This window comes from Zingiber officinale, chromosome 4B (assembly GCF_018446385.1).
Source record: "Zingiber officinale cultivar Zhangliang chromosome 4B, Zo_v1.1, whole genome shotgun sequence".
NCBI lineage: Eukaryota > Viridiplantae > Streptophyta > Magnoliopsida > Zingiberales > Zingiberaceae > Zingiber > Zingiber officinale.
In genome coordinates this window covers 131,840,738-131,864,978 of record NC_055993.1, presented here as the reverse complement: position 1 = coordinate 131,864,978, position 24,241 = coordinate 131,840,738, and the positions used below count along the sequence as shown (strand labels likewise).

The following is a 24,241-nucleotide window of genomic DNA, read 5'->3' as shown; positions in this document are numbered from 1 at the left end:
CAAGCACTGTATGTGCAGCCTCGCCGGTCAATGGCAGCACCGCCTCATCCCCTCCAACCGACAGCCTCATCGGCTGCCTCCATGGTCGGACCCACACGCTCGCTGTCGGCTTCGTCAAGACCCTCCTCTCCGACTGGGGCCTAGCACGAATCCAGTTATTACGATCGTTGTCGCCGATCGGACCATATCGCGCTTCCGTCGTATTCTTGCCTTTGAGTCATCGCTGTATTCTAGCCTTCGAGCAAAGTCTATGTTTCGATCTCAGCCTTGTTCTGATTTGTCGTGGTTAGACTTGGTACCATTACTACTATTCAACCTGTGTGATGTTTTGTCTTCTGGCCTGCGCGCCGATATTTTATCCCGGCCTGCGTGCCGATGTCTTGTTCTGGCTGGCGTGCCGATATATTATCCCGGCCTGCGTGTCGAAGTCATATCCCGGCCTGCGTGCCGAAGTCATATCCCGGCCTGTGTGCTGCTAGTACCTCCCGGCATGCGTGCCGGTGTTTTATCCTAACCTGCAACTCGTCTTCCGGTTTCATGTCGCGTCCGACTTCGCGTCGTCAGATCCAGCTCCTCGTCCGGCACAGTCATCCACTCTTCCGGTCACGACCACTCGAGCAGCGTCTCATCCGAGGGCGCCCCCCTGGGCCAGGGTACGTTTTTCGTACTCTTCCCTCATTTATTTCATTATTATATTATTAGTCTGTTACTCATATATCCGTTGGATCTGCCTTGAGTCTCGGGGTACCAGGGACCGGGGAGACCCGGTAGCTAGCTGCAGGTAGCGTTGACCAGGAGACTTTTGAACCCATGGTCAACATAGAAGTCATCTCAGCACACCTCCCTCCGCACCACCTCACCCGACGATCCGTCTAACTCAGCTTACGGACGGGATCATCTCCAATAACAAATTATTTTGCCCAACAAAATATTATTTATATCTCACGTTAGAATCAAGAGTATAAACATTTCGCGAGAAACGTCCTCGTCTATATGGAATCACAAATGCTTCCTTACTAATCAATCAATCATAAAGGAACTCTACCCAAACAACACATGGAAGAAGGACAATAATTTCATTCAAGTACAAAATAAAGAACCTGAGGACCACCCTCTCAGACTTCCACTAGCATTATATATATATCTAAATTCAAATGGACAATCAAGAAGAAGTTGATCCTTTTGTCAGTAAAGCCATACACTTGCTCTTGTTATTTCCTTTTTTTTTCTCCTCCAAATAATAATTTGTTAGAACAAGAAGAAGAAAAAAAAACAAAACATCAATTAACTAATTCCCTACTCCAAACCACTAATCATGCCATGTTTCCCCACCTGTTCCCATTTTCATCATCCAATATAACAACAACAACAACTAGTGGTGTCCCAAAATTCCATGCCTAGTTTTGTTGGGTCACCACCACACATGTCTTTCCTTCCCCTTTACTCTATAAAAACACATATCAAATGATGCTATATATTGATCATGAGGAGTCATTTTGCCTAGCTATATATACTAAAAGATCAATTTGTGTATCTAGATCTTGATCAGTGTTTTTAAACCCGGACCAGATCAGCCAATTCAATCTGATTCGGTCGGTCCGATTTTAAAAACACTAGTACTGATAACTATTACACACATGCTCTCCCTACCTAAATTAAGGCTCCTCCCATAAAGGTAGGAGTCCAGAAATCAGTTGGGATCTCATTAGCAATTGCAAATGTGCTTGAGATGGGAACTAGGCACAACCCTCGGCTTCTTAGGTCTTGGTTTTGCACATCACATCCCTTTGATTTCTCCAAATTCTGCCATGTATATCATTATCACATTAGATATGGAGTTCATGAAAAACAGTTGATATAGATTAGAAAGAAAACCCTAGCTAATTGCATGCATATACCATTATTTGCTGCTGCAGCACTGGATGACCATTAATCTTTAGGTAGGGGGCACTCAGTACCTGATCAACAATTATATTGCAGTGTGAGAGGAATATATATATATATAACCTTTATGCATGCATACACAACTTAAACATTTCTAACTTACGCGAACTTGATCATGGAGGAACTTGATGTAGTCGATCGCCTCGTGCAATACTGATGCAGTGTCGGTCTGCAGAATAATTAATAATGGAGTTAGAGAATAAGAAGGGAGACTAATCAATAGGTTTTAGCCAGTTTCGGTATACCTTTCCAAAAGGTGACACTAGTTGTTGGATTGCAGTAATTCTATCCCCTATTTTTTCTTTTCTCACCTGAATTTACAATTAATTAATGCAATCATCGATCGATTAATAGTAGTTACGTTGATTAAAAGGACATAGAATAACTCTTTGCGTATGTACCTTGAATGTCGTCGGTAATGGGGACGAATTAGTCTCTATTAATCTGGCCCTTTTGGGAGCTGGTTCGCTACTGTTCTTCCTATAATTCTCCATGGAAGCCTTCGTTCCTAAAGTGGAAGGTGTCTGCATGCAGCTTTGATCGAATGAGCGAGAAATGATACCATAATAAGTAAATTAATTAAGGAACTAACCTTGACGAGGTTAGTGCTGCTGTAGCTACTTGAGCTGGGATAATGGCGGGGAGGCTGAGGGGGAGGCCTCAAGTTATGGTGCTCGGTTGCCGTTGCCGTTGCGGTTGGATTCGAAAAGAGAGCCTCGCCGGAGAACGGAAGCTGCTGCCTCGGCACTTGGATCAAAGAGCTCTGCGATCCGCCATCTTGCTCGAGACCGAGCCCGTGCAGCAACGCGTAAGGTGACGCGAAGGAAGACTGATCGATCGATGAGACATCTAGTGGATTCATGTCCATGTTCACCATGTCTTCCTGAAGCAGGCCGTGGAAACTGTTCACGAATTAAATCGATCGAGTTAATTCAGGCTCAATCGATCAGAAACCCTAGAAATTAATTAATTAATTTAATTAATTACTGATCATGAGAGAAGAGAATAAGATCGTGGGTTAATATATATATGTATACCAGAAGGGCACTTGAGTACTCCAGTAGTCATGGGGGGCGTGGAAGTGATCCGTCGGCGGCGCAGGGATCGCCGGAGCGGAAGGGCGGTCCTGGAAGGTCGATGAGCTGTTCGAGACCGACGCGGATGGTGACGTAGTACTGGTCATCATCATCTCGTTGCAATAGTTGAGGCTTCTTCCGAGCACGGTGGAGCAGCTGACCAACGGCGGTGGTGTGGCGGGGAGGCTGACGGCGTCCTGCCTGAATCCGGCGGCTGTAGCAGTCCACCAGCTGCTGCATGGTTGGAACTGGTGATCGGCCATGGATCGGATGGATGGAATTGAGCTGAGGGAGATGAGGAGGGGGAGAGGTTTGGTAGGAGAAGGAATGATGAATTATTATTAATACCCACCACTTATATAAAGCCATATGGTGGAGCCCAACGCAATTCAACTCAACCAGGTCATCGATTGATCAATTGAGCTTTTTGCTACTTAAATTGTCCATATTATATAACGAGTTATTTTGTTCAAGGTCCTTTTATTATCTTATCTAAATAAGATTGAATTTTTTATTATCAATTGGTATTAAAATTTTATAGATTTTTAGAAAAAGAAACATTGATTTGCATTTTTTTTAAATTTAAATTATCTAAAATGATTATAAATTTATTTCTTTTAGAAAATGGGAGATTTTTTTTAACATATTACACCTATACCTACTTCTCCCACTCAATTCTAAGACAACGCATGCTATTTTTCTATCATAACTAAAATAATTTTTAATCGAAGGACAAGAGAAGAACAAAAATCAAAGAAATGTCAAAGTCTTAAATAAATCCAACAGTGGGCCCATCAGATATATTCCCTGGTGAACTCTGACCGCTATATTCACTCCTCAAATCCAATCTGTACGCTTACACGATAAATTTATTCTTATCCTTCATAATATAATTATAATTTAACAGACTAAGACAGTGAGAATATAAATCACATCACATTACACTTGAAAATTAAAAAAAATAAAATATTTAACTATGAGTACTTTATAATTTATCTTTATAGGCTGTCAGAATTAGTCAGCTCATTTAAAAGTTAGATATAATTATAAAAAAATTAACACATGTGTATTTTATCTAAAACATATTTTAATATTAAAATATTTTTGGATAATAATCAAAAGGGTATTTTTTTTTTCTAAATCATCAAAAGGGTGCCCTATTTTATTTTTTTAATCAAAAGTCATCTCACTCTACTGTTCAACCATATATAATTATCAAACTGTCTTTTAATACTATTTAATGTTGTTATCTCCTGCCTAAATCTTGAGCCGATTGAGCATGTTGTAGTAGCTTTGATTTTATAATTGTTACACATATTATATTAATTACGGTTTCATAATTATTATAATACATAATTAATCAATTCAACATTAGTAGGAATTCTAAGCATGGTTTCATAGCTGATAAATCGTACTTGCAACAACATAAATGATAGGAATTTATGTTATACCAACTATAAAATTGTAACTAGTACAATGCAAAGTTAACATTCATATTATAATAGTTACGATACTATAATTATATTGATACAATACATTTTTTACCCTGTTCATTTAATATTTATACTGTAATAGATATAAAATTGTACCGATTTAAAAATTAGATAGGAGATTTAAATAAAAGATAATAATAATACTGGATAATAATCGAGAATAATTAAATAATTATATATATAACTGAACATTAAGGAGGATGTCCTTTTGATAATAAAAAAAAAATTAAAATTTAGTATCTTTTCAATGATTTTTTAAAAAAAGAAATTTTTTACCTATAAAGTTATTTAGGAAAATAAGTGCGAGTGAAATATTGACGTGAAGTTATCAAATTGTTTTTTTCTCTTTTTTGTTTTGTTTGTTTTTTCACCAGGCGGCGCGTCCTTCAGCTGGCACGCCACCGGCTGCGTGTTGTTAGTTGAGGTCAACGTGGGACCCAACGAACGCACGCGCGTTCTCGAGGTCAACAGCCGTCTCCACATGGGGCCGCGTATCTTTCTGCTCAGCGTAACGACAAAAATATTGACCGCTCACTGCTACGGGTCAAACCTTGGTAATGCGGCGGTCCTCCGTGGACGTGGCGGCGACGAATTGGCACTTGGTCGTGGGTTGTAAACGACCATAGACACGTCCCGTCGCAGATATCCTTTTGTCTGGGAAATAGTCAAAGTAATAAAGAATTAAAATAATGAAGTTAATACTTAATACGGCTAATTAATCCGTATATAAATTGTGTTGCTTTGAGCTGTCACAACGGCAAGAGAGAAGAAAAAGAAAAAAAGATTATCAAACCGTTGACGTGCCGTACAAGTCAGCATGGTTGAGCAAGAGGTGAATTAGATTGAAGTGAATCAAGAGAGGATTTTATAGAGGAAATATATTCAAGAAAGATGAAAATCATGGACAAAAAAGGACGAGTGCAAGTTTAGGTGTCCACCATGATAGTAACGTAGTTAGGTTAGGCAATCTTTTCACTGTCTCCTCATGTACCACGTGGAAGAGTTGACTCCACAAAACATTGACCTTTGGTAATGATTAAGCTATGATAAAACTGTTAGACACTAATTGAGTTAGCTGAAAAATTGACTGACGACCGAGTAGAGATTTCGAGACTTGCGATGGACAAACTAGAATCTCCATCAAGTATATATGGTCACAGTGAATTAAGATAATATCTGAATGTTATTATGAGTTGATTTGTCAATCGGTTTGACATTCGACGTACGGAGATTATATTCACGTACGAGTCAACTTAATTTAATACAATCCAAATTTTAGATAAGGAGAGCAATTTTTGAAAATTGATGTACACCATTCAAAAATCTAAAATTTAAATTTAAGTAGTTAAAAATGAATTTAAATTCAAAATTTTTAATTTTAGCCCTTGATTCTATTTGAAATAACAATCCGTCATTCATATTATACTCGAGGATGTTTTTCTTAGACCAAGATATACTCATACATCAAGAAGTGGTGGAAGAAACACAAAAGGAGGAGGTGGATGAAGAGATGCTTTTTTGAAATAGATTCATCTCGTATTTATTTAAAATACTTCAATATTTCTATTCCACTTAATTTATTATTAACATAATATTTTAAAAATATAATCACTTAATTTAATGACTATCTTTTTATAATAATTCAAAAACAAATAATAAACAAAATGGATAACAAACAAAAGTATAAATATATAAAAATTAACACTATATTTTTTTTCAACACTTAAATCCTTAATCAAAATAGATCAAGTAAGAAAACTTTACTTCAATCAAAAGGTCTTTGTTGTGGAGCGTCGATAAAGTGATGATGACGACACTGGCAGTAAACGATAGCGACGCTTGTAACAATAGTGTGCTACAATAACAATGTAGATAGCAGTGATGGCAACATGTGACGAAGGATTTTGAGGGTAAAATTAAGGTTAGGAAAAAAATACAAAGGGGATTAGAAGAAGAAGAAAACACGACGAAATAAGAAAAAGAAAGTGCATAAGAAAAGAAAATAAAAATGGGAGAAGAGGGGAAAAAATATGGGAGAAAGAAAAAACCAAAATAGGTTTTTAATTGGAGAAGAGATTTTTAATTGGTCTTTTAAAAAATAAGGTTAAAAGGTTTTAAAATTTATAATTAGGTATTTAATTTTTCCAATATTTGAGGGGGTGGTCACACCCCCTTTGGCATATGTAGTTACGCTCCTGCATATATATGATATAATATACACCAACAATAAAGATATGAGACTTCTAATATGGGTTCCCGAGGTAGGGTGTTATGCTTAGGTCCTCCAATAATAAATCAAGGATCTAGAGTTCGTGACTCAGTTGTGACATATTATTAAAAAACATTTCTCCTTAATAGGTAGCAGACTTGAGAATGCTGGTTGTCAGGATATGTCTCCACGTACACTTCCTTGATTTACCCAGATGACAGATAAAAAACTTTCGTGAAATTAGATCGATTATTTTAGATTCGATATTATCTAACTTGATTAATTATTTTTATCCTATCCCGATTTCTTTCCTTTCATAAAATATAAACCCTAGCTAGCTCTAGGATTAATTAATTAAGCGGTCAACTTAGTGCCTTAAATTAAGGTTAGGTAGGTCTCATCAAGATCTACCACTTGCATAATTAACCATATCAAGAGTAGTGTCTTTGGTTTCAAAAGGTCAAGTTGCAAATGTCTGAAGACAGTTTTTTTTTTCTTTTTTCAATCAACAGTAAGAAATTAAAGAGATATTTGAAGGGAATGATGCAGGTCAAGTCAGCTTGTTTGACTTTGACGATCCAAAGGTGGCATCCTGATGATGCGTCCTATTTATCTAGGTGTGTATGTTTAGGGTTATATCAAGGATATTGCTATGATGGTGAGGAAGAGTAGCTTGAAACTTTTCTTGTTTTTTTTTTCTGGTCATCGTTGTTGTGCTATGAATACAGCATGATAATGACGGTATATTACACCATGTGAGTGAATTAGGGCAGTAGTATATGTAGGTACAGCGGAGGTCGATAAGAGGGGGGTAAATTATCTGTAAATAAAAATTATACCTTCCTTGTGCTTTCAATTCAAATAATACAATAGTAAATAAACTGATAAAAGCAATAAAGAAATAAGAAGACAGGAATTTAACCTGATTACAACCAAGAGAGTTATTAATCCAGGACAGTAAGAAAAGCGCAGTAGAAAGATCTCCTTTGCTGAAGGCGAAGAAGTCTTTTACACACTAACGACTCAGAACTATTGCTAGGAAGTTGTTACAGAGTTGAATGAATAATCGATATTGAATTCCTAGCTCCATGGGCCTTTAAATAGCCTCTAGAAATCTGATCTCGAGGGTCCAGGGCACCTCCAACAGGGGTCCAAGGCGTCTCCATCAAGTGGGTGGATAAAACTTTATCCAAAAGCTAAACATTCAATTTTGCCGGGTCCGAGGCGCCTTCAACAGGGGTTGAAGGCGCCCTCAAGCTGGAGGTGCCTCCAAGCCTGATGGAGGCGCCTCCAAGCTGGCTGGCAGCTTTTCCAGCTTCTCCTCGAGCAGGCTTCCGTCCGGCTTCTCGTCCCTCGAACGCCGCGCACGTTCTTCTCGTCCACCGGAGTACTCTTTCGCAGCTATCTCGTCCTTCGGACGCACCAAGCTCGTCGGCTCCCTTCCCGTGTCGTCCTTCTTGCTAGCTGCGTCTTCCGCACGACTTCCTGCGCTCCTAAGCTCCTGCACACTCAGACACAGGGATTAAACACAAAGCAGAACCTAACCAACTTGGTTGATCACATCAAAACACCCACGGGGACCAACAATCTCCCCCTTTTTGATGTGCATCAACCCAAGTTCAAGTTAGGGTAAAAAAAGACAGAAAAGTAATTTAAAAAATCACTTAAACTAACATGTTAAGCATCAGTTTGCAATAAATAAAATTGCAACTACTTAATTAAGAGTTAACAAAAAAATATTTTATATTTTTTAAAATATACTCTCAAAAAAATACTCTCTCCCTAAACTTGTACTTCTCTCTCCCCCTTTGATCACAGGAAAAATGGGGTAACAGAAAACATTTTAGCAAAAGTTTTCAAAAATAGAAAAAAAAAATTCTAAGTAAAATGAAATTTAAAAAATATATTCTAAGTGATAAACGAATTCTAACTAAAATGATTTGTTTGAATTTTTTAAGATAATTCTAAGTAAAAAAAATAATTTTGAAGATAACTTCCAAAACAAATTGTAAAGAATTCCTAAGGCAATGTTTAAAAGCTTTTCAATGTATTATTTAATTCTAATTTTAATGCTTTTATCATAAAGTTAATTAAACATTTTTATTTCGATATTTCGGCTTCCAGGTCGTGGCGAAGCACTAGGCCTTCTTGGTTATTGGAGCAACAACCACTTCCTTAGACAAAGCTTCCATAAAGAAACTCAAAGTTTAATTTTTCTCACTGTAAGCTTTTAACTAAAAGAGCAAATTAAACTAGCAAAGATTTTGGAACCCAGTAAAGGTTCCTTCCTACAGGGTTGGTTAAAAATCTATGGGGTACATTAGTTTTAGAATTTTCCTAAGTTGACCTTAATGCTTTCTAATATACCAGTTTAATTTCCCATAAATTCTAACTTTTGATTTTGGAAATCTATTTAGGCATGCATCATTATCTTTCAATTTCTTAATTTCAACTTTTAACTTTTCATTTTCCAATTTTAGATTATCATACATTTCTAGTGGACATGCTTTTTCTAGGTTTGATTTCAATTCAGCATTTTCTTTTTCTAATTTGAATAAATCTCTAGAAAGACATTTAATAAATTGAAAGGACTGAGTCGGGGTTAGGTTACGTACTTTACTTACCTGACTCGGTGATTCTCCCCCTTCATCGTCGCTTTCTTCTTCTGATGATCCTCCCCCTTCATCTATGCTCATCTCTGAACTTGAGTCATCTTCAGGAAGATGGTTGGCTGCCAGCGCTAATCCGGAGAAGACTTCGATGTCTGATTCGGAAGAAGATGAATCTGACCAGGTGACCTTCAGATTCTTGTGCTTGGAGGATTCGGGTTTCTTGTACTTTGTCTTTTCCTTCTTTTTCCCCTTTTTCTTCAAGTCCGGGCAGTCATCTTTGATGTGCCCTTCTTTATTGCAGTTGTAGCAATGGACCGTCCTTTTTCTTTGCTGATGCCTCTTTGTCTGCGATCTCAATTTATTAGATTTAAAAAATTTATTGAAGCGTCTTACCAGTAGTGCCGCTTCGGATTCGTCGACCGAGGCTTCGGAGTCAGAACCTTTTATTCTTGCCTTTAAGGCAATGTTCTGACTAGTCTTTTCTACTCCATTGGACTCTGCAACTCGAGATTCGTGAAGTTCAAAAGTAGAAAACAGTTGTTCTAGAGTACTTACCTTGAAGTCCTTAGAGATGTAGTACGCATCTACTAAGGAGGCCCACTCTGGAGTTCTGGGGAAGGTGTTGAGCGCGTACCGGATCGAGTCTCGGTTCTTTACTTCTTCTCCAAAGTTGCTTAATTGCGCGATCAGCTCTTTAATCCTCGCTTGGAGTTGCGCTACCTTCTCGCCTTGGTTCATCCGGAGGTTCGTCAACTGGGTCCGGAGGATGTCGCGCCTTGCTAGCTTCGCTTCGAAGATACCTTTGTGAAGCTCCAGGAAATTTTCCCAGAGATCTTTCACGGAGTCGTAGCTTCCGATCTGATTTACCTCCTGAGGTGGCAGAACGCTGAGCAGGTGGAACTCAGCTTTTCCGTTTGCGACAAAATCGGCTTGCTCCTTCGTGTTTTCTTCTTTATCTTTCGGTGCTGCATATCCATATTTCATTATTAAAAGTATATCAAATTCAGTTTTAAAAAATACCTCCATTTTTCACTTCCATGTAGCGAAATCTCAGTCGAACTTTAGAGGATGAATATTTGCTCCGGCAATCATCTTGATCGTTGTGCTTCAGTCGGCGATTAGTTCTTTTGAGGCGGTCTCGCTCTGATACCAATTGTAGGTGCAACGGAGGCTAGCAAGAGGGGGGTGAATTGCCTGCAAATAAAAATTATACCCTCCTCGTGCTTTCAACTCAAATAGTGCAATAGTAAATAAACTGATAAAAGTAATAAAGAAATAAGAAGACAGGAATTTAACCTGGTTACAACCAAGAGGGTTGTTAATCTAGGGCAGTAAGAAAAGCGCAGTAGAAAGATCTCCTTTGCTAAAGGCGGAGAAGTCTTTTACACAATAACGGCTCAGAACTATTGCTAGGAAGTTGTTACAGAGTTGAATGAATAATCAATATTGAATTCCTAGCTCCATGGGCCTTTAAATAGCCTCTAGAAATCTGATCTCGAGGGTCCAGGGCGCCTCCAACAGGGGTCCAAGGCGTCTCCATCGAGTGGGTGGATAAAACTTTATCCAAAAGCTCAACGTTCAATTCTGCCGGGTCCGAAGCGGTTGAAGGCGCCCTCAAGCTAGAGGCGCCTCCAAGCTGGCTGGCAGCTTTTCCAGCTTGGTTGCTTTTTTGCTTCGTCTTCTGAAGTCTCATTCTTTTGGGTGATTCCGGCCAACCGAAATAGGGCTCACCCGAACCCAATTTCCGGCCTTCTCCTCGAACAGGCTTCCGTCCGACTTCTCGTCCCTCGAACGTCGCGCACGTTCTTCTCGTCCACCGGAGTACTCTTCCGCAGCTGTCTCGTCCTTCGGACGCACCGAGCCCGTCAGCTCCCTTCCCGTGTCGTCCTTCTCGCTAACTGCGTCTTCCGCTCGACTTCTTGCGCTCCTAAGCTCCTGCACACTCAGACACAGGGATTAAACACAAAGCAGAACCTAACCAACTTGGTTGATCACATCAAAATACTCACGGGGACCAACAGTATATGTTGGTACAATCAATTTTCTTGATCAGGTTAATCAAACAATCTCAGTTAATCATACTCGAGTTGAATTTTAGTATTTGATCAATATATTAATTGATTAAGCAATAGGTCATTGTTATACTTGATAGTCAATTAATATGTTTATTGACTAGAGTAAATAGTTAAATAGGTCAAGATTGATCAAACACTTAACAGCAGAGAAATCCAAGTGAATCAAATTTGACCAGATATATGATAATTTGGAAAGTCTTAACATGTCATAGAGGACCAAATATTATACATGAGAAAATGAAGTCTTGACAGATCAAAGTTAGTCGAATGTTAGACAGATATGCATGGAAAGTTCTAACAAGTCAAGATTGGCTGGATATTAACCAACAATAAAATCTTGATAGGTCAAGGTTGACCGAATGTTAATCAATGAGGAGATTTTCACAGGTCAAGATTGACTAGATGCTAGACAACATAAAGTCCAGTAAGTCAAGATTTATCAGATGTTTTGCAAAAAAAGTCCTGGTAAATTAAAATCAATCGAATACTAGGCAAGAATGAAATCCTAGCAAGTTAAGTTTGACCTATACTAATCATACAAGGAAGTTTCGGAGATATGAGAGTCCTCGGCATAAAGGTATTTGTTGTGAACAGTATTTTCAGCATTATTACATTGTTTGTTACAGTACAATTGATTGATGAACGGTGTAGGTCAACTGTAAACATTGTTTCTACTATAATGTTTTCTGTTACAATAACAATCGACTGATGAATTTGATCAATTGATTGATGACATTGTAGTAGTGAACAAAAAATTTGAAACTCGATTGTTACACTCGACTGATACCAAATCAGTAGATTGATGAATACTAATAGTCGACTAATAGCACTATAGAAGAATGTTTTGAACTTGATTGCGAAGACTCAATTGCTTGGCGTATTTGATTGATGAATAGTACTCAATTGATGTCACTATTGCAGCGAACAAAAGGTTTCTGAGTTGACTGTGACACTCAACTATTTGTGCATCCATAGATTGATGAACAATAATAGTTTACAATTTATGGTCAAACCAGAGTTGGTAAGAACCATTTTACAAGTGTAACAGTCAATTTTAGTACAACAATCAACTGATGATGAGATAAACAGTCGCGTGATAAGTGAAAATCAATCCAAACCTAAAGTCTATAAAAAAAAATAAAAAAAAAAAAAAAAAAAAAGAGAGCTTAGAGGTCATTCTTAGGTGTTTTGACGGATATGTAGTGAAACTGTAGTTTCAAACCTCAGGAGACAAATTAAACAACGATCAAAGTAAAATTTCTTAGTGTAAATTATATATTTTGATTTGTTTTTATATCATTTTTACACTTATTTTTGCTTTATATTTATTTGTAAAGAACAAGGTTTTGTAAGAGATTTCTCGAAAAGTCTCTAGAAAGGAGAAGAATAGTGGATTATCACTAAAACTAGCTATGAAATAGGAATCGAGGATTTTGAATCACATGAAACCTCGATTTGTTGTATATATGTTTTATTTGTTTTATTATTTCTACTGCATGTTGACACACTGTAATCGAGCGTGACAATCAAGAACGATGAAAGAATTATGAAATATCATTCATCTCCTCTAGCAACATCAACGGTCCCAGCAATATAGTGATAAAACACTCATAAATACAACTAATAATAATAGGATTCGAGATATATATATATATATATATATATATATATAAAGTCAATAATGTCAAAACTCCATTTAATGAGATAAAATTTAATTATTGTTGTATCATTTTATTTTACTAAGTAGAACTAGTCCAACTAATAACTAAATTACCAAAACGATTTGACTAATCCTCTCGAAGAGCAAGTGAACAAAAGAATTTGTTAAAACAACTCCTTTCTTTAATGTTTAACAAATTGTTAGACAAAGGGAATGCAAACACCTTTTTCCTTTCTCTTTTCCAAATATTAAACTTTAAATGGAAGATCCAAGGAGTAGATATATATCTTTCTTTTAAAAAAATAGGACTGAACAACCAAAACCTGACACTGATGCATAATATGATTAAGAAATTAATAAAAAGAATGACTTGACTACAAAGTTCCATAATTGCCTACAGAGTTCTTAAAGAATTGATGACATATTAATTGTCTATAGAGGAAGGTTCACCTAATCAGCAAGCTTTGAGAAGAAGAGTTTAAAGGGCATTAGTAGATAGATCATTAATTAGAGCAATAGAGTTGCGTCTTTAAGTAGGAATGTAGGATGGAATGCCATTGACTTGGATAACTTTATCATGAGTATGTAACTCTACAATTAAGATAAAGTAGATGAAACCTCTAAAGAACAAAGTCTAGCAATAAATTTTTCTTCCAAGTTAAATTGAAAATACTCTAGCAATAGAATCCACATACGCAATTGAATGCTGCAGGTAACCAATTGTGAATCTCATGCTCCGAATTAGCTCGTATGTGCAATAGATAATCTTACAAGAGTCTATTAAACACCGAATACTACTAGCTATCAAAAACTTAGCAGCAAAATTGCTCATGGAAACTAACAGATTGCCCAGTTGCAAAATTTGATCCTTTGTCTGCAATCAAGTAGCAACAGGGAGATTCCAGTAAAGAATACAACCTGGAAAGCTAGCTGCGAACAATACAACAAAGCCATCATGGTTTTTATTTTAAAAAAAACTATTTTTTAAAAAATTTCACATGAACATGACATGCGGGTCGAGGATAACAAGCGATTAAATTAACAATAGCAAGATACACTATGATTCAATGCCAATAAACAAGGACAAAAATTTAAAACGTTTATCCATCTATTGACATGATATAAAGAAAGGATTTGACTACTTAATTTCAGGTACTGAGGAGCTTTTTTGCTTAACCATGTTCATTATGGCTGCTTCTTTCTGATCGATGAAACCAAAGAAGCTGGTTATGACTTGAGAAAAGCTTCTGTTACGTAGCTCAGAGGAAGTGGATACATGATCTTCATTCTTCCTATTCGAGTGAATGAACTGACAAATTACCTTTAGAAAGAATAATAGAAGTGAGGCAAATGCAGCAACACCACAGACCAAATATAATCCCCAAAAGCTGGTCAAATGAAGCTGGTTAGGCTCGGAGCTGCTGCCAGTCAGAGAAATGCAGCTTGTGTTGCAAAACCATTTTTTGTGGATCTTTTGGAGTACTCCGTCCTCAGAAAGCTTTAGTATCGCTGTTGACATATCAACAGCGAGGGGAGAATCTCTTGGAAAGGCCTGTTGCAAATTCAAAAATGTAAAAAAAAACAAACGAATTTGTGTCTACACACATGGGGAAATGACCAAACCCAAGTACCCGTAAGAGTTGTCTTATTAGAGAATCATTTAATCTGTTTTTATAAACAATATGACTTAACTTGAGTTAGATTATCCAGAAGAATTGTCAAGTCAGCAAATGGTTAGTGGATGTTTGTAGCAATTTTCATTTATCAATCTGTTTTATGTATGACACGAGTTATTGTTTTCCCTGAGGATAAAATATCTGCAGTGAATTCCTAAAGAACAAGTAAAAAATTTTGTTGTGTTTGAAGATCGTCTACCATGCTGACAGCACCAGATGATTATGAAATAATTACATGGATTCTAATGTATAAAGTTCTCAAACAAACATAAAATCAAGAAGCTTAAACTTAATTGGAAAACCACTTAGGAAGGTCAATTAACAGTTTATTCCAACAAATTCATCATTAAATAAATATTTAGCTATACAAGTTTAAATCAGCAACATGAACAGAAGAAAGCTATTTGCATAACTAGATATCTCTCATGCTGTCCATTTGGTGAAAAATAAAGCTCGAGGTTATAAAAAAAATAATTTAAGAATAGCAATTCAGTGGTTACAGATCCAAGGCAGGAAAAGATCAATGCTGTTTTACTTCCTGTATCAAAAATGATTTCTATTGCAGTTTCTGCATTCTGTTTCTAAGCATCAAATTTGTAGGCTCAATTGGCGGTAGGCTAACAATCATCAGCCAAGTAACAACTTTTCTCTAGTTGTTCTTCACTAGATGTTTAAATTTATTGATTTTTCCTAGAAGGTGAATGTAGTGATTCAACAATTTAAACAAGAAGAATACGGTTACTCTATCTAAATGTCCAAAAACATATCCATAAATATGGATTTAACTCAGATTACGTCATCACATGTTATTGGAATTTAAAAGAGTTCACTTACAAATCCCCATCCACTCTTCGTGAAGGCCTGCCCAACAATGCCAAAACCATTGGTTTTGGCTAGAAATAATTCAACATATGGAAGCTCATCTACAATTGCTGCTACACCTCCATTGTTTGGCCCAAGTTCTAGTGATTCTTTGTATGCTTCAGGAGAGCCAAGCGAAACAAGCCTTGATGGGTGTACGTTGAGTGCATTTACAAGATAGCTTTGAGCAAAAGATCCTTCTTGATAGCCAATAGGTTCGTTGCTAGCAATTAAACTCTCAATTCCTTTTATTGGAGATGAAAGTTGTTGGATAGTAAGGAGTGAAGTTAAACTTGCAGTGTAGCTTGATGTCGTGACCATCAGAAGAAATAGCCACACCATCATAACAAATCGTCCAAGAGTACTCAAAACGTCTTCTTCTGAAATCCAAACTTATCTTAATTTTCTTGGTCAAAAAATCATGGCTAGTGTTATAAAACAAATGACATTAGAAAATCACTCACGCTGTGATTGGAAGGGAGTGGAGAAACTAAACCTGTAAAATACATGCAGGTTAGTCAGAAGCAAAGCATCATTAATAATAAAACTTTGCACCATGAATCAAGATGATGGTAGGCTAGACATTGATTCATTTTTTTTGTCACGGGTCTTTAACCAAATTGTATCAAGATGAATTTGAAGATTATGACATCTTACTCTATAAACATTTTAATCCATGTATAAATTTTTTTGTATAAAATACAAGAAGGAGAGAGATAAAGATGATAAAATCATTGCGTGTTTCCATATTATGGTAAGGTATAAACTCAGTTTTGTCTTTAGATTTTTGCCCGTTGGTGTTATTGTAACTTTTTATGCCAATTAGGCTGACACATTAGTTCCTTCTCAGATTTTATATCTAAATACTGTCCACTTATAATTTAATATCAATATTCAGTTCTTTAGAATTTCTACAAGTCTCCTTGGGACATGTGTTGATATACAAAATGAACAAAAAGCCTAAGAACTTGTAAAAAAAATACTAAATTGCTAGTAGTTTTTTTATTCATCTACTGGAACAGTATGTGTCATTCTTTCATTCATACATCTGGTTTGATCCTATCAGCTTGAGATTCTACAGATGTAAATGCACTTAATTTTAAGAAATACCCAAAATGCATACTCATCTTTGGTATTTACAAAAGGTCCCACTTGTTCCTCAAAATGCCTCTCTGCCCATTACAGCCCCAAACCAAAGCATTGAATCAGTTTTTTTCTTGCCAAACCAAACCCAACCAAATCAAGGCAAAATGTATATACTTAGTTATGTCATCAAACATTTTCATCCAAAAGTCATTTATGACCTTAATATCTGCGTACCATGTTAAATTGACATTATTGTACTCCTAGTAACCTTCTAAGTCCGTTTATATTTTTTCCACTCTTTAAAGCTCAATTTTGTTCCAAATTTACGTTGTTTCACTTCTAGTGACCTCTTGAATCCAGCCATGTTTTTTATTACCAATTTAGAACCTTTAGGGCCATCAATGACTTTTTGTTAGCAAAAAGTCATTGATAGTCTTAAAAAGCTCGTATTTGTTCCAAATTTATATTGTTGCATTCCTGATGGTCCTCCAAATTTATCTATATTTTTAAAAAATTTAAAATCTTTTAGGGTCATCAATGACTTTGTGACAAAGGTGTTTGATGACCCTTGGCCAAAATTGTTTCGTGGGTCTAAAGATCTCAAATTTGTATTGAATGGACACTAACCCCATGAGTTTTCCAAATTTGTGCTCATTTGACATGAATTTGAGATCTTCAGAGTCACCAAACAATTTTGCCCAAGGTCATCAAACACTTTTAACACAAAATGATTGATGACTCTAAAGTACTCTAAATTTGAAAAAAGAAAAATGGATGAATTCAACACCATCAGAAATTTACTAGTGTAAATTTGGAACAAATTCAAAGTCTTTAAGGCCAAAAGTTATTGATAAACATAAAAGACTCCAAATTTGAAAAAAAAAAAAAAAGGAAAAAAATGGACTGAATGGCAAAAAGTTATTGATGGACCTAGACCTAGATACAGGTGGCACATTGATAGTATTTCTCTCTGGATTAGCATATAGGGGTCATTCTTGCAATCTTGATTTAATAAATTCAATAAATGTGAGCATTTCATCAAGAATAGGGTCTTCCCTACAATGAACAAGTTAGAAAAAAATAAACGTTAGGTAAATATAAAAAGCCTTCTCAAATAGTTTTATGCTCTTATCAAAAATCAACTTCTTCAGTCTACTAAATTATCCATATTCAGTGAAGAGTAAAGTTCCAGTTAACTGAAATGACTAAGGAATCAGGGAAGTTGAGCATGGTTGAGTGCCAACAATAGAACGATCCGGATTTGAAGTGAATCTGATGTGTGACGTGTGATGTGTCTAGATCTATTTATGACTTTTGGTCAAAAGTGATAGATGGTTGAAAAGGAAGTTAAGCATGATAAAACCTAGAAGAGTTCCAAGGCCAGAATGATGTAGATTTGTAGTGAATCTGGTGTCTAAAGATCCATCAATGATTGTTTGTCAAATGTTTATTGATGGCTGACTTTTTTTGACACAAAATCATTTGATGTATTCAGGGATCATATGAATGCAACAATGCAAATTTGGAATAAATCTAAGCTCTTTAAGGCCATTCATGATTTTTTTTTTGGAAAAATCATTGATGAGGTTCAAGAGCCACCAAATAGCCCCCGAGGCTATGATGCAATGGTAAGTGATGGGGCGGGCTCTCTAGGCAACGAGAGTTCGAATCTCACCCAGGGCACATTGCACCCAAGGAGTTCAAATTACTTGTGATGTTGGGCCATCTGTCAGGACCCATCTGCGCTTCCCAATTGACCTTGGTGGTCAGTATAAAACTTCCGTAGAGCAAGGCCAATCACTTGATTAGTCAAATCGTAAGAGCTAGATACCTGAATTATCAACAATATAAATTTAGAATAAATTCGAATTCTTTAGGACCATGAATGACTTTTTGCCAAAAAGTCCTTCAACCATCAATGAGTTTTTGACAAAAAGTGATTGATGACTCTAAAAGGCTCTAAAAATTTTTATTTTTCCAAGTGAACCAGATCATCAAGTCAACTCATTAATGGCACTAAAGAGTTTAAAATTTCAAAATATATATATATAAATGAACTCAGAAGCTTATTAGGAGTGCAATAGTGTTAATTTGATATGAATTTGAGATTTTTTAGTCATCAATGACTTTGGGGTGAAAATGTTTAATGAAATAACCAAGTTTATGCTTTTTTTCCTTGGTTCAGTTTGGTTCAGCCAAGAGAAATCAAATTCAACGCTTTGGTTTGGGGTTGCAATGAGCGGAGTGGCATTTTTGAGAACAAGTGTGCCTTGCTAAATATCAAATATTGGTGCACGTTTTGAGTATTTCTTAAAATTGTGTGATGTGATAAATTGTTGAGACTAATTAATACATAATGTGAACAAGTTTTCTTCATAATTCATTGTCAACAACTTACAAAAAATGAGATTTATTGATGCCAGGTACATAAGAAGATTAAGAATAAGACTAAAAATTTTCTTTATGGAGTATCCTTGTATAATTTTATATGTAACCAGTGCTATTGCAATATAGCAAAGAGAATTTAAATGTGAAAAGTTGTTGGCATTGCTAGGAAACTAACTAGAATAAGCAGAAGACAAATTTAAACTGCATGTTTGAAAGAATTCTAGAAATGCCTTACAAAAATAAAGTTATGCATTGCCGCCTCGGTGGACCCCTAAAAGCACTGTTGACCCTATGCTCAAGTAGCCAAATAACAAACCCAATGATGAAAAAGAATGATCCAGTCATGCACCACATCCCAACAGTAAAAGGTCTGACAAAAACCCAAGTACTTGACTTTGTACTCTTAACAGGAGCTAAAATCACAAGGCCAGTACAGACATAGGGCTGTGTAAAATCAGAGATTCTACTCCGGTTTGTGACTATAGCAATATCACCAACAGCAGCATCGACGACCTAAACCATATTTCATGGTGAAATTCAGTAAACTAAAGACTTATAACCAACTTATTTTAACTGAGTAGGAAAGGTTGGTGGTAAGGAATTTACCTCTTGCACCACCATGTTCACAAGATCATTATAATTTGGATTTGAGTGGCCATTGCCAACTGGCACAAACTCATAAGGAACCTCATAGGGAATCAGTTTTACTATCTCTTTGAATACATCGATGCAATATCCACTGATATTATCCCCACTTCTGACGTTTGATATTCTCACAAACTCCAGATAACTAGCTCTATTAGGAACAGCTATTCTTAGTGGCCTCTCATGACTTGCCACAACCCAACCTCGTGGAATTTTTGTCTTTCCACCAGGCCAAGTTATCCTCCCAAGAACCCTGCCAAGGCTCAAATTTTTTGGTCTGCTTAAAGGTAGATTATCAGGTAAAGAGATGGACAGACCAGTGAAGTTAGACCAATACCCAACTCTATTAGCCACTGAACCAGCAACGTTGAAAATTTCATACATACGATTAATGAGGTTTTTGTTGTTATTGAACCGAATTTGACCAGATAAACCAGGAAAGTTTAGAAGTAATATCTTCTGCAGTAATAAGCTCCCTCCATCAAAGGTCTTGAGCCTTCCCAGCTGCATTTTCGCTTTTATGCCCAGTAAGTCACTGTTAGAGGAAAAAGTTATATTCTCATGTTCGTCTAGAAAGTGGTTGATTGCATGAGCAACTGCCCAAACTGTGTCATATGCAGAGAAGCTGTAGGTATTCAATCTTGAGCTTACTCCACCCTTAACTTGTAAATCACTCCATCTAGACAAAAAAGAATCCCTTTCTCTTGAATGAGGAATGTATTGACGGAAACCAACGACTCCTTGCAGATAGCTTGAATTGACCAATTGAAATGTATCTAGAGCAGTTGCAAGCCAATCTGTTGTCAGCCAAACATATCCATCAGTCAGCATATTAAGCTGCTCAGCAGCAGAAAGTATCTCCAGACCAGAGTCAGGGGTAGCATGAACCACATAAACACGTGGACCTATTAGCTTAGACATTTGCAGCAAATCCATTATCTTATTCCGACTTGCTTTGATTGGAAAAGCAATTTTATAAATTTTTGACATTTTCTTGGCGAGTGCATCATCAAGATAGTATATTCCATTCCTTCCATAATCATCATCAACATAAATTGCAATAACCTTTCTCCATCCAAAATAATCTATTAGGTCTGCCATTGCAGCCATCTGATAAGAATCACAGAATGTCGTACGGACAAAGAAGGGAAAATCAAGAGAAGAAAGAGTAGGATCCGAAGCTGCAAAAGATATTAGTGGTACATTAAGTCCATTAGAAAATGAAGAAAGCATGTGAGCTATTGAAGATGACTGTGGTCCAATTATCGCAATAGCATCCTGCTCAAGAACTGTCAAGACTGCAGGAGAGAAAAGTAAACAAGAAAAATGTTAAAATAGACATAAAAGGTAGACTTTCATATTGGAAAAGAATATTGAATATTCTCCTAAATACAAGTAAAATTCAATTGAATTTATTAACAGAATCAAATAGGATAATGTAAGCAATACAAAGAAATGGCATTATTTTTTAAGTCAAATTATTATGAACTCTCTATCTGACATCTTAAGAAGAAAAAGTATGACCTTGGCACTTAACCAATATGTAACCAGTTAAAGAAAGACTTAGTTTTGCAGTTCCAAACAAACACACAACTTGAATCTTCAAAAGAATAGGATAAATGTTTAGAGAACTCTTAAAAAAACAAGACAGTAAACCATGAGATATAGTTATAGTCTTTCAAATAGGATCTTTTACACATATTCCTAAAAGGATCTTTTACATGGGAGCATTCATATACATCCTTTCAGATAGAAGCTATACCTTTCAAGATGATCTCACAAAAAATTAAAGCATTGTGCACATCCATTAATGCACTGACCTACATTTCAAACTTCTTTATGATGTGTATTCTAGTTAAAGTCATGGATAATGTTCAAGATGTAGTCCACCTTATTCCTTCCAATGGAAGTTTTAGTACCAAGTGAAGGTTTAAGCTTTTAGAAACACCTTATTGGCTGCATATTATAAATAAATAAATAAATAAAAAGGGTGTGGGGTCCCAGGGAAGAGTTTATTATATGAAACCTTGCCCTACTTTACAAGAGATTGTTTCTGAGGCTCGAACTCATGACCTTAAGTCACATGGGAGCAAATTTACCATTGTGTCAAAGCTCCCCTTCTGATTGCATGTTATAAATATTGAAAAATAATTTATTTACTATAATAATCCATTTCACTTTTGAGTTTTGTTAGGGATTATTGATATCTTTAATTTAGAGACTGAAAATTAAACTATAATTCAAATTTTATTTTTATTTAATTTAAATTTCAAATTTAGAGGAAGCATACCAAGGAAAAAGTTCAAATCTAAAGTCTTCTCTAATGCCTTTCTCCCGACTCTTATTAAATACTTCTGAGTCTAAATTTTTTTATGGTGCTCAAAATTACGACGACCTATGAATGGCCTCCACACTAATATACTGACACTAGAACATCAGTTGTATCCTTAGGGTAGTATTAATTGTATTGTTAAGGTAGAAGATTAGAATCTGAGTCCTACCTTAGGACTGAATTGGTTTGCCTCTGATTTTATTTTTCTCTAATTTTTTTATTAATATGTTCAAGAGATTTGTAGATATCATTTATTATATGCTGATATCTCTTGATCGAATAGGCCAAGTCTGATCTTATCTTCAACTAATTAATAAAATTGATAATTCTGTAATATGGTTCCAACAATTACTAAGTTAAAATAATATTATTTAACAAACAATTATCAAAAATATTTTTTTATTTATTTTAATTTTTCTCGAACAAAAGCTGCATTCTATTTAGAGTTATTATATAAATTTATTCAAATGTTTACACATTTTCAGAAGGAAAGCCTTGGCGCAACGGTAAAGTTACCCCCATGTGACCTGATGATAGTCACGGGTTCAAGTCACAAAAGCATCATTTTACAATGCAGGATAAGGCTCTATAATAGGCGCAATGTGATCCAACCCTTCCCGGACCACATTTGGCGGGAGTTGTGTGGACTAGAAGCCATCATTTTTTTTCTAAATAAGGTTAATAAATCTTTTCAAATTTAACACAATTCTTTAAATTTATCCAAATCGTTAGAAAATTTCAAATCTATTCTATTGATTTTAAAGTATATGAAAATCTAATATTTGTTGTAATACCATATGACCTAAATTAAAAATGTGACATGACTTCCATGTGGAATTTATTATGTCAACAAAACTTGCACTTTGCATCTACGTGGAGTTATCACATTTCCTTAGCTTTTCCTCCTCCCTTCTCTTCCTGGTTGGAAGTTGTCTCTTTCATTGTCGCCATCATGTTCACCACCCTCATCTTCTCTTTGAACTTCATCTTAGTTGGCCAGGAAGGAGATTGCGAAAGAGGAGACAACGTCGACAATGAGAAAAGATGTTTAAATGTTTAAACTTTAATACAATTATAATGTCAATTAAATTTTAATACAATTTAAAAAACACATCCACGTATGAATTTTGCTGACATCACAAATATCATGTGGATGCCATCATTTTTTTTTTTATCAAAGGTTGGACAAAATAACAATAGAGGCTAGATCTTAATCTACTTTAAAATAGGGATGAGAGATTTTAAACTTTCTATTTGCATGAAAAGTAGAAAGGGCAAATCCATAAGGAAAGGTTAGAAGACGGCCCTTAAAATGACTAGAAGATGGTAATGCGTCTCTACCTTTTTTGTCCTAACAAGTAGCATTGACAAGTAAAGTGGAAAAGGCTCTCAAGTTTTCTGAAAGATTATGCAAACGAAGTGATCCACGGAGCAATTAGAGATATATAGTCAAAAAAAAATAAAACCGTATTCCAGCTATTGCCAATGAAAACCTAGAGGGGAAGGAAAACACAAATACTTCTAAGATGAATGCGATACTTGTTTACCTGCGACAGATCCAAGAAAAACGCTACATTTCGTATCTTTCATTATGAGATTCAGCCGCGTCCCTCGAAGAATAGACGAATCGTTATTCACATCGGCAACGGCGGCTTCAATCGCGACCTTCGCGGCTCTGCCGATGATGGAATCGAACGCGAAAACTGCCCCGATGTTGACCGAGGCAGGCCGGCCGGCTCCCACAAGCGCGCAAAAGGAAGTGGCAAGGACGAGCAAGAGCAAGCGCAGACCACCGCGACCTGTGATCCAAATGGCCATGGCTTTGTGTTGCGGACCTGTGGTGGGATTTTGTGCCACTTCAGCTGATGAACTGAAGCATACAACACTGACGAGGGCAAATTTCACTTTGCACCTAATTTTTATCAAATATTTTTTTTCACAGTTTACCGCCCATTTTCAATAGTTTTTTAGTTTGCCTCCAATTCTTTCAAACTTTCCATGTTAATTTACTTTTTTATTTGATTTACAAATAATCCAATCAAACAAAAAAATAAATGTATCTTTTAAATAATAATAACATATATACTTATCATTAAAATTTATGATGAACAACTCAATATTTATCAACTTTTTAATTTTTAATTTTATTTTTTTTAATAATTCAAGCGTTCTAATTTTGAAGGT

At 36.0% G+C, this 24,241-nt stretch overlaps 2 protein-coding genes across 3 annotated transcripts; both read right to left on the bottom strand.

Moving 5' to 3' along the window:
* Positions 1-1,121: 1,121 nt before the first annotated feature.
* On the bottom strand, positions 1,122-3,361 carry LOC121976792 (transcription factor bHLH123-like). The gene is made up of 7 exons (XM_042529141.1): positions 2,982-3,361; positions 2,537-2,846; positions 2,346-2,468; positions 2,190-2,255; positions 2,048-2,113; positions 1,899-1,958; positions 1,122-1,803 (listed from the first exon to the last, which is right to left on the bottom strand). Exons 1-7 carry the CDS (start codon positions 3,281-3,283, stop codon positions 1,651-1,653), a joined length of 1,080 nt encoding a protein of 359 aa, XP_042385075.1. The 5' UTR covers positions 3,284-3,361; the 3' UTR covers positions 1,122-1,650.
* Positions 3,362-13,782: 10,421 nt separating this feature from the next.
* Positions 13,783-23,919, bottom strand: LOC121976791 (glutamate receptor 3.4-like). Of its 2 annotated transcripts, XM_042529140.1 has the most exons (7): positions 23,605-23,919; positions 19,687-21,023; positions 19,316-19,593; positions 16,071-16,102; positions 15,580-15,986; positions 14,391-14,621; positions 13,783-13,999 (listed from the first exon to the last, which is right to left on the bottom strand). In XM_042529140.1, exons 1-7 carry the CDS (start codon positions 23,873-23,875, stop codon positions 13,907-13,909), a joined length of 2,649 nt encoding a protein of 882 aa, XP_042385074.1. In that variant the 5' UTR covers positions 23,876-23,919; the 3' UTR covers positions 13,783-13,906. The 2 variants fall into 2 exon arrangements, with proteins under 2 accessions (XP_042385074.1, XP_042385073.1); XM_042529139.1 differs by lacking the exon at positions 13,783-13,999 and having other exon boundaries at positions 14,086-14,621.
* Between the last annotated feature and the right edge of the window lie 322 nt (positions 23,920-24,241).

Coding starts and splice junctions, on each gene's coding strand:
- LOC121976792 (XM_042529141.1), bottom strand. CDS start 3,283: ATGGCCGATCACCAGTTCCAACCATGCAGCAGCTGGTGGACTGCTACA. Junction 2,847..2,981: donor AGTACTCAAGTGCCCTTCTG/GTATACATATAT, acceptor ATTCGTGAACAG/TTTCCACGGCCTGCTTCAGG. Junction 1,959..2,047: donor TCCTCCATGATCAAGTTCGC/GTAAGTTAGAAA, acceptor ATTGTTGATCAG/GTACTGAGTGCCCCCTACCT.
- LOC121976791 (XM_042529139.1), bottom strand. CDS start 23,875: ATGGCCATTTGGATCACAGGTCGCGGTGGTCTGCGCTTGCTCTTGCTC. Junction 19,594..19,686: donor TGAACATGGTGGTGCAAGAG/GTAAATTCCTTA, acceptor AATATGGTTTAG/GTCGTCGATGCTGCTGTTGG. Junction 16,103..19,315: donor CAATGCATAACTTTATTTTT/GTAAGGCATTTC, acceptor TGTATTTTACAG/GTTTAGTTTCTCCACTCCCT.